An 11,263-nucleotide genomic window follows, 5' to 3' on the forward strand; every position below is an offset into this window, starting at 1 on the left:
ATGGTCTAGTCACTCAGAGACATGTCGATGCTGACCTCCAGTGGCATGCAGCATTACTGGTCCACTCTGACCAATCAGGGCCCTACACCAGCACACTGATCTGTAGCCTCTCCCCTCCTGACCAATCAAGCCTCTCCCCTCCTGACCAATCAAGACCCTCCACCAGCCAGAAGATATTATCCAAACGGTAAACAGAAATCTTAAAAAGACCGATTTCCTGTCTAAAACCCATCAAACTGTCTGAAACCCCATCAAACTGTCCAAACTCACCCAGCCAATAATTGAGAAACATTATGACTAAGTATAGGTCGTTTGAAAATAAAAGATAATAGACCTAAAATTGGCTGAAAATGGGAATCTGACAGACTTCATCAAAAGGTCCGACACATGTCTTTGAGGGGCGAGGCCTCTTTCATTCACACTGGATCATAATGCCACTAGGCCTAAAACACCCTGACACGACTACAGCTGACTAACGCCAAACTGGAAAAACATGTTCCACAGCATATCATTCAGTTGCTAGGCTAATCCACCTCACAGAGGCTGCGTTCGTAGATTCACTCTGGAAATAATAATAATAGCCTAATAATAATAACCTTTATTTGTATAGCACTTTTCCTGCAAATGTTGCAGCTCAAAGTGCTTTAAGCATTAGTATATCATCATTTAATTATTTAGTCATTTAAAGGAAATATTAAAAATGGTGGGATGGGTTTTTAGTCTTCACAATTTGGGTGCATAAAATGAGAATGCAGCCTCACCAAATCTCTTCTTGTGTAGCTACATGTGATACACAGAGAAAGCCAGCATCAGAAGACCTGAGAGCTCTATTGGGCTGATATGCTAGCAAAAGGTCTTTCAGATATTCTGGTGCTGTACCAGTGAGAGCTTTATAAACAAGCAGATGGATCTTGAAATCTATTGTGAACTTAACAGGAAGCCAGAGTAGAGTCTCTAAAATATGAGCTCTTCTGCTTGTTTTGGTTAAAACTCTCATTGCTGCATTTTGGACTAATTGCAGCTGGCCAATAGCTTTCTTTGGAAGACCAGAAAGGAGACCGTTACAATAGTCCAAACTAATAATAACAAAACCATGCATTAACACTTCTGCATCAGCCTGCCAGAGAAAATGTCTAGGCCTAACTTTTGCAATGTTCTGTAGAAAAGCATTTGTGTGATAGATTTGTGATAGATTTGATGTGAGGCTCAAAGCTTAAGTCAGAATCTATAATCGCACCTAGATTCTTAGCTTCATGTTTGCAATTTGAAAGGAAGGTTTCCATGGTATTCGACAATTTGTCTTTTTGTGGTTTTGGTGCAATGACAAGAATCTCAGTATTGTCCTGATTTAGTTGTAGAACATTTTGGACAGTTTTATATCTCTGAGACAATTCTCCAGCGAGCTGAGTGCATGTGAATTATACTGATTTGTACAGCTGTGTATCATCAGCATAACTATGAACATTTACACCATGTTTTCTGCTATTCCACCTAATGGGATCATGTAGTCTCCCAGGACAACAGAGAAATGCCTACCAGCTAGATAAGAATTAAACCACTCTAATACAAGTCCTGAGAGACCAACACAGTTTTCTAAACGATGTATTAGAATACTGTGATCTACTGTATCAAAAGCAGCACTCAAATTGAACAAGACAAGAACTGATACACCATCAGCATCTATGATAAGTCTGAGATCGAAACTTTACAACCTTTACTAATGCAGTCTCAGTACCGTGGTTAGAACGAAAACCTGAAACTTCTCAAATAAAATGTTTTTGCTAAGAAAATCAGTAAGTTAGCATAGCAATCTGATCACAGCAATCTGATCAGCGCTCATGGAATGCCCCATTACTTGGTACCCAGTGTGCGCTCCGGCACTCTCAGAGCAATTTTACAAATGCAGCCAGCATATCATTGTGTTGCTAGGCTAACCCACCATACAGCATATCATTGTGTTGCTATGAGGGTTTATGAATGCTACAGTGACGAGGTCAGGTTCACAAACCAGGAGGAAAGCACATCTAAGCCCCTGGCCGTGAAGGTTGGTTAGCGGTTAGCTCAGATAGCATACTGCTACATTGACATCAGGACATGAGGGGATTCTGGGTAAATCTGGGCTATGGCTAGGCTATGTGATGCTGGCCTGTCGTCAGAAAGAAGGGCTCACCGTTGTCCTGACAACAGAGATAACAGACAAATCAGGAAGAGGCCTGTTGTAAATATGCAAATGACCTCCTCTTCTCTTGGCATCGACATGCAAATGTGTTTCCGTCTCCTCTCATCCAACCCTCCCCCCCCCCCCCCGCAGTGAGACACAACACAGGGGGACGCAGCTGGCCCATCAGCCTCCAGGGGAGGGGAGGCTGGTGGAGGTAGGAATCGGAGGACGGGCTGGTGCGTGGGTGATACCGTTCCTTACTCCGTTCCGTGCATCACAACAAGCCGGGCCTCTGGTTCCTACCTCGGCCGGCCTCCAGGGTCCTCCAGGGCAAATGCAAAGCAGGATGATTCCCGTATTCCTGTGGGCTGGGAGGAGGCCTTGGCTGGGCTGGACTGGACTGGGAGGTGGCCGTGGCTGGGCTGGCAGGTGGCCTTGGCTGGGTCTGCTGGCTTTACGTCATCCTGCTAGATTAAAGTTTGGATCTAAACTAGGGATGCTCCGATCTGGATTTTTGGGGCCGATACCGATCACCGATTTTTTTCCTCAAGATCAACCGATACCGATACCGATTTTTTTAAAAATACATAACTGTTAACTGTAGGCCTACTGACTGGATAGCCTACATATTTTTTGCTTTTTAGACAAAAGTTTTGATCCATTAGGCACCAAGCAAACGCAGACCCATTTTTATGGCATAGTAAAGGTCTGGCCTATCACCCAGTTAGGGCCTGAAGCCCAAGTCAGTCGATATGGCTGTATAAAAGACATCATAAACGTGGCCTTCATGGTTTACATACTGTTACGTCCTCCTATGTTTTCTGTTCAGTTATCTGTCTTCCCCAGGGAAAAATAAATAAATAAATAAATAAATAAAAATATCGTTTTTTGCGATCGGCCATTTTTACCGATCACCGATCGAGTCATTTGGAGTGAAATCGGCCGATTTAAATCGGTGACCGATAAATCGGAGCATCCCTAATCTAAACTAGTCTTGGTGATAGGTGGACCTCCCTAAACTAGTCTTGGTGATAGGTGGACCTCCTTAAACTAGTCTTGAAGACAGGTGGACCTCCCTAAACTAGTCTTGAAGACAGATGGACCTCCTTAAACTAGTCTTGAAGACAGGTGGACCTCCCTAAACTAGTCTTGGTGACAGGTAGACCTCCCTAAACTAGTCTTGGTGACAGGTAGACCTCCCTAAACTAGTCTTGAAGACAGATGGACCTCCCTAAACTAGTCTTGGTGACAGGTGGACCTACCTAGCCTAAGTCTTAAGGAGTCTTGTCAAACTCTTATGGGAACATTGGAAGTACATGATGTCTATATGCCTTAGCAGCGATGTTGACTAGAATGCAGGCCTGAGGAGGCCACGCCTTTAGCTCAGTGGGCCGATGTTGTCTTCAATCAGTCTCACTGCTGGTCAGTCTGGTGAAGGTAAAATTACTCACCACCCATCATAAAGCATTGGTGACGTGCACCTTTTACCCGATAACAACTTCAGACTACTTTATGACACACCTAGCCCCGAGATAAGACCTGACTCCTGACCTGCAAAACAGTACAACACGGTTCTCCCCACCAGGTACCTGGCAACGCCTTACTGTAGACACACAGGTGTGACTCAATCTCTCACAGTCACCGGACACCTGTCTCAGACCACAGCAAAAACAAGAAACAACAAGTTTGCAACTAAACGTTCACAGGACAAGGAAGACGGCTTTACTGTGTTAGTTGTGCTATTATTGTTGTTGTTGTTGTTGTTGTTGTTGTTATTGTTGTTGTTGTTGTTGACATTCAGTAGCTAAGTTGTTGTTGCTAACATAACTGTGTGTGATGATTCCATAGCGGTTGGTTAGCCTAGCTAGCGTCCCCCTTCACCCTCCCCTCTCACCCCTCTCAGCTCAATAAGTATCAATAACAGCACAGCATCAACTAAACAGCGAGTTGACCAGACAGACAGACAGACAGACAGACAGGTAGACAGACAGACAGATAGGTAGACAGACAGATAGGTAGACAGACAGACAGACAGATAGGTAGACAGACAGGTAGACAGACAGACAGACAGATAGGTAGACAGACAGACAGATAGGTAGACAGACAGACAGACAGACAGATAGGTAGACAGACAGACAGACAGACCTTGGTTAAACCTTGGAGCTGACAGCTGCTACACTGACTGCTAGCTTAGGAAAGTCGCTGTCAACAAACAATAACAGCTAGCTGTCAAACAAGCTAAGCTAAGCTAACTATCTAAACACATCAACTCACAGTAGTAACAAGCTAAGCTAAGCTAAACACATCAACCCACAGTAGTAACAAGCTAAGCTAAGCTAAACACATCAACTCACAGTAGTAACAAGCTAAGCTAAGCTAAACACATCAACTCACAGTAGTAACAAGCTAAGCTAAGCTAAACACATCAACCCACAGTAGTAACAAGCTAAGCTAACTCACAGTAGTAGGCGACCACGGGGTCTCTGCCCTCGTGTTCCTGAGCCGTTCTCAGGTGGTGCTGAATGGCCTTTAACTGCTGGGGAAGAGCCATCCCTGGAGATGTCAATAACTACAATATATCTCTAATAACTATGAGATGCATCAACATCAATAGAAGTGTTGCTACTCAGTCACTGCTCTGCTCTGCTCTGTGTGGTTCCGCTTCCGCATCCTTGTCCAATGGGTGTAGCGACACCTGCAGGACAGGAAGACTCGTGCGAGAGAGAAAACTATGATCAGCATCAGCATCTGTGTCTGGATGCCTCGACGTCATCAGCATTGGCACCATCATCATCATCATCATCGTTATCATCATCATCATCATGAATGAATGAATGAATGAATGGTCTTTATTGTCATTGATATAGTACAGGTACCAAACAACGAAATTTGGGAGGGGGGGCTCCCCTGGTGCTAGGAAAAAAAAACTAAAAACAAGAAGGGAAAAGAGCTGGTTTACATAAATAAAGGCTATGTACACTATCCACTATACTATACTATACAAATAAAACACTGTGCTCTACTCTATGCTATGCTATACCTATTCTAACATTTCCTATTCTCTGAACCTTATGTACCTAGGGTTGTCATATTGCACATAGTGTTATTGCACATACATTTAAAGTGTCGCAGTTTGCAGGTTTGAAATGTACACAGTTGTGTTTCAGTATTACACTTGATTTCAATCTAGTAGCTGCCATCAATTTGTCTAGATTGTCCAGGGCCTAGAACCTAGGTCTTTGCTGTGTTCAGGGCCTGGATTGCCCTGGGGTAGAAGCTGAGCTTCAGTCTGTTTGTCCTTGCGAACATGGTCCTGAACCGCCTGTTCGAGGGCAGCCGAGCAAAGTGTTCGTACCCAGGGTGGGATGGGTCTCTGGAGATCTTGGAGGCCTTCCTGAGGCAGCGTATGTTGTACAGCTCTTCCAGAGATGGGAGGGGGGCGCCGGTGATCTTCTGGGCCGATCTCACGACTCTCTGTAGCGCATTCCTCTCTGCGGCTGTGCAGCTGGAGAACCAGATGCAGATGCAGTAGGTGAGGATGCTCTCCACTGCGCAGCGGTAGAAGGTCACCAGCATCTCCTGTCCGATGTGGTCTTTCCTGAGGACTCTCAGGAAGAAGAGCCGCTGTTGTGCCTTCTTGATGATGGCTGCTGTGTTGATCTTCCAGGACAGGTCATCCTGTATGTGCACCCCCAGGAATCGGAGGGTTGAGACTCTCTCCACGCTCCCTCCATCGACGAGCAGAGGCTGGACCTCAGATTTTTTCCTCCTGAAGTCCACGATGATTTCCTGGGTCTTTGACTGGTTCAGCAGCAGGTTCTTAACCTTGCATAGCTTGCTCAGCTGCTCTACCTCATCCCTGTACGCCGCCTCGTCCCCCCCCGAGATGCAGCCCACCACGGTGGTGTCGTCTGCAAACTTTACGATGGAGTTGCTGGGGTGGACGGGGGTGAAGTCGTAGGTGTAGAGGTTGTAGAGGATGGGGCTTAGCACGCAGCTCATCATCGTCGTCGTCATCATCATCATCGTCAACATCATCATCATCATCAACATCTTCATCATCATCATCATCATCATCGTCAACATCATCATCATCATCATCATCGTCAACATCATCATCATCATCATCGTCATCGTTATCATCATCATCAACATCCTCATCATCATCATCATCATCATCATCGTCATCGTCAACATCATCATCATCATCATCGTCGTCATCGTTATCATCTTCATCATCATCATCATCATCATCACCATCATCATCATCATCACCATCATCATCATCATCATCGTCGTCATCATCATCATCATCATCATCGTTATCATCATCATCATCAACATCCTCGTCCTCATCATCATCATCATCATCGTCGTCATCATCATCATCACCGCGATGTGAAGGAGTGGATGGCCCAGAGCTTCCTACAGCTGAATGAGAGCAAGGGGGAAATCCTCCTCATCGGCAACACCACCGCCATCACTCAGCTCAGCACCAACATGGGAAGCCTGTCCACCCTTGTCAGACCACACGTCAAGAACCTCGGTGTCATCTTTGACTCCGAGCTTAACCTTGACCGACAAGTGAGCTCCGTCGTGAAGGCATGTTTATACCAACTACGCATCATAGCCAAGATCAAGTCCTTCCTCACCCCCAGCGACCTGAGGAGGGTCGTCCTCATGCTAATCTCATCTAGGCTCGACTACTGCAACTCACTATATGCTGGACTTCCTGATAAGACCATCTACCGCCTGCAGCTAGTCCAAAATGCCGCTGCCAGGCTGGTGTCAGGCACCAAAATGAGGGACCACATCTCCCCTGTCCTCATCTCCCTTCACTGGCTCCCAGTGAAGAAGAGAGTGAAGTTCAAAATCTGCACCTTTGTTTTTAAAGCTCTCAACAGTCTCGCCCCACCATACATCAAGGACCTCCTGGACCAGTCTACCTCCTCAAGGCCCAGACCCAGGCTCAGGTCCGACGCCCAACTCAGCCTGAGGGTCCCACGTACCAACCTCAAGAGGAAGGGTGACCGTGCCTTTGCGGTGATAGCACCGACCCTGTGGAACGCGCTCCCTTCTGCCATCAAGTTTGCCCCCACTCTGGACTCCTTTAGAGCCAAGTTAAAAACCCACCTCTTCCTAAATGACATTCCCTAAATCTACTCCCTATTTGTTGTGAATTGTATGCCTGAGATTTACGTTTAAGTCGTCTGTGTCTGATTGCTTTCTGTGTTCCTTGTCTTTGTCTTTATCTGTTCCTTTACCCGGGCTGCGCCCCGGGCCGATGTAAAAGTTGGATGGGGGGCGCATTATAAATAAAATTAACATACCATAACATAACATAACATCATCGTCATCATCAGCAGCAGCAGCATCACCCATCTCCAGATTTTTGGGGCATATAATAATAATAATAATAATAATAATAATAATAATAATAATAATAATAATAATAATAATAATACACTACATTTGTTAAGCGCTTTCTCGTGGACTCAAAGGACTTAACTTGGATTTTACCTTTGACTTTCATGTCAAAAATATGAAAATAAAGATATAGGAGGACAGTGACAGATCATCCATAACACACACCCTAACCCTAACACACATCCTAACACACATCCTAACACACATCCTAACACACACCCTAACACACACCCTAACACGCATCCTAACACACATCCTAACACACACCCTAACCCTAACACACACCCTAACACACATCCTAACACACATCCTAACACACACCCTAACACACATCCTAACACACATCCTAACCCTAACACACATCCTAACCCTAACACACACCCTAACACACATCCTAACCCTAACACATATCCTAATCCTAACACGCATCCTAACCCTAACACGCATCCTAACCCTAACACACAGCCTAACCCTAACACACAGCCTAACCCTAACACACAGCCCCGTACACATATTCAGATTCAGATTCTGTCAGATTCAGATTCTCTCAGTCATCTCATATCCTAAACCTAACCCTAACACACATCCTAACCCTAACCCTACCACACAGCCCTGTACATTACAGTAAGGCAGGAGGAGATACGTAGATATGTTTGAAAAGGAAATAAAACATGATAAATCTCAATAATTGTCTTTGCATGTTACTGACACAGGAGACCTCTGTGAAACTGTCCAAATGAAAATGTTGTTTGGCCTATTCTATGTTCCAACCAATACCGTAACTGCATGTGACCATGAGATCTTGTGACATCACAGTCGGTGTATATTAGACGGTAGAACCCAGTGATGCGTTGTCATGACTACACTTCATATCCACTTCTGGTTCTCGAAGGAAGTGGCATGACATCCACACATGATGTCATGTGACATGGGACCGAGGTTGTGCCTTCAGGAACATAAACAGGCGAGCTGTCTGTAACCAGACGACCGACCAATCAAATAGAAGCACACACGACAGTGTTATAAACATGTTTAATCAGTAATCTCACTGGCACGGTAGAGACAGAGGAAAATGATGGTTACCTAAGAAATCAGCATGAACAGATAGTGTGAACAGTGGTCTAAACAGAGTTGGTCATAAAATGTGAAATGTGCCCCTTTTATTAAAACAAAAGCAGAGGAGTGAAGCCCTACTGGATGCACAGTGGTTTAGAAACGACACATGGGGGAAAGTCACAACAGTCACATGACCAGAGAGATGTCAACCCCCCTGCCCTCACCCTGTACCCCAAGAGCTGGACATGGCAACTGGCCAGGGGAGGCTGGGGGAGGTCGAAATCGGAGGACGGGCTCATTGTAATGCGTGGAACGTGGAATGTAATTCCTCATTCCATTCCACGCGTTGCGATGTTTGATACCATTCCTCATCCCTTTTTCACTTCTATGCATTACAATGAGCCCCTGTCCTTCCGATTTCTACCTCCGCCAGCCTCCCCTGCAACTGAACATTTAGTCAAACCAAACAACAAACAAAACAGATTAGATGATGTTCTCCCGGGGTGGGGTTATGGTTAGGGTTAGGGTGGGGTTAGGGTTAGGTGATGTAGGCACCACCCATAGTGGTCCACCATCACCCATAGTGAGCTCCATGTTTTTAGCTTCTCTCTCACTATGGATTCCCATAGCAACCCACAGCAACCAGAGGCGACCAGACCAAGCAGTCCTCTCTTAGGAACCATGGAACCCTGGGATATGCAGATGCAGACGGGTGGTCGCCCCCCCCCCCCCCCATAAATCCTCTGTCATCCCCCCATCCCACCTCCCACCGCCCCCCCTCCCCCCCCCCCCACCAACTGGGAATCCACTGTCGCCCCCCCTCTGTCACCCCCCCCCTTCTTCACAGTCATCTCAGTCAGCTCACTGTACACAGTAAGAGGCAGACCTTCAAACCATCCATGTGTCGATGGGCGAACCAGAGTGTCCTGTTGTACCTGAGATGAAGCACTGAGCTGAACATGACAACAATGAGCTGAACACGACAACACAGAGCTGAACACAACGACCACTGAACTGAACACAACAACCACTGAACTGAACACAACAACCACTGAACTGAACACAACAACCACTGAACTGAACACAACAACAATGAGCTGAACACGACAACAACTGAACTGAACATGACAACAATGAGTTGAACACAACAACCACTGAACTGAACACAACAACCACTGAACTGAACACAACAACCACTGAACTGAACACAACAACCACTGAACTGAACACAACAACAAGGAGCTGAACGCAACAACCACTGAGCTGAACACGACAAACAATGAACTGAACACGACAACACAAGTTGGATGGATGCCTGATAGTGAACTCACAGATAGACAACAAGAGAGGTAATCATTTTCAGTAAACGGCTTACAACACTGTATGTAAAATCATCAAAAGCATTATGTATATGATACTGGAGTACAAGCTCAGAAAAGGGCCATAGAAAGAGCGGGTCAGATCCAGGCTCCGTGCTCAGGGCGAGCAGGGCTCCGGGCCGCAGAGACGCTGGCCAGCGTGACTGCGTGCAGGACGGCCATTTTCTTTCCACTGTTGGTTTTCACTTTTTCGTATGGTAAACATTCAGATTATATATAAATATTTCAAAAACCTTAATTTTCCTAATCTGATTGTTTTTTTTACGATTTACCAGATGACAAAATCTTTCAAATTCAAAACAGATTTTGAGGATCTAAATATATGTCTGTACTTATTCAATTCAATTTTTATCATAACCTTGGAAAATTAAAAAGGGCCAAATACTGTAACCAATTTGGAGATGAATAGGCAGACATCACCTGCCATTTTGTCTGGAGACCTATGCCCAAATATGCCTTCAATAGGAGTCCGTTTGTAGCTTGTGCCATTGGGTGTTAGATCAGGTAATAGTCCTCCCCTGAGGACACGGCGTTGGCTATAATGTATAACATAGTAGATGAACATGAGAATTAGACAGCGTTACCTTGGTAACGGACGCGCGTCCGTCAGTCAATAGGCCCCTATGAGGCCACAACAATGACTCTGATGAAAGAGGAACGCTCTAGAACGCCTGGCGCCATTTTGTCTGTTTTTCCTGCCTGACTGTGTGATGGAGCTGCTGGCTCTGCGGCCCACGCTCGCTAACCCTGCCTGCCTCACCACCCAAAGCTGACGACCTAGCTCTTTAGCTTGGCAGGCTAGTGCTGTCGTGTGGTGCGTCGTAGGCGACCCGGGTTCAAACTCTGTGGTTTGTGTGCTAGCTCGCTGCGTGTGTGCTAGCTCGCTGCGTGTGTGCTAGCTGCGTGTGTGCTAGCTGCATGTGTGCTAGCTGCGTGTGTGCTAGCTGCGTGTGTGCTAGCTGCATGTGACTCAGCACCAGTATCCTGTTGTCCGTGGGAGGAGGCCTGGACCGCGCCTCCTCAGTCCATCCCATGCGGTCCAGAAAGCCCCCCGTCCTCCGTTTCCTCCACCAGCCTCCCCCCCCCCCCCCCCGACACTCTCCTACTGAGAGGCGTCGGCTGGAACCTGCGTTAGCGGATGTCGTGAACAGTCGTGGTCGTCATGGAGACGGGAGATGTCATTTAGCGTGTCTGAACTCCCAACAGGAACACAAAGCAAGAGGTATGTTGTTGTCCTCCT

General features: G+C 46.2%; 1 protein-coding gene across 1 annotated transcript in view; it reads right to left on the bottom strand.

The window, feature by feature from the left end:
• The window catches only part of vta1 (vesicle (multivesicular body) trafficking 1), a 54,272-nt gene extending 49,476 nt beyond the window's left edge, over positions 1-4,796 (bottom strand). Inside the window, exon 1 of the mRNA XM_080526572.1 lies at positions 4,622-4,796. Coding sequence (XP_080382698.1) covers positions 4,622-4,712 — 91 coding nt within the window. The 5' untranslated portion in view covers positions 4,713-4,796. The remainder of the gene's footprint in view (positions 1-4,621) is intronic.
• Between the last annotated feature and the right edge of the window lie 6,467 nt (positions 4,797-11,263).

Source organism: Nansenia antarctica (genome assembly GCF_963989245.1).
Source record: "Nansenia antarctica genome assembly, chromosome: 3".
Lineage (NCBI taxonomy): Eukaryota > Metazoa > Chordata > Actinopteri > Argentiniformes > Microstomatidae > Nansenia > Nansenia antarctica.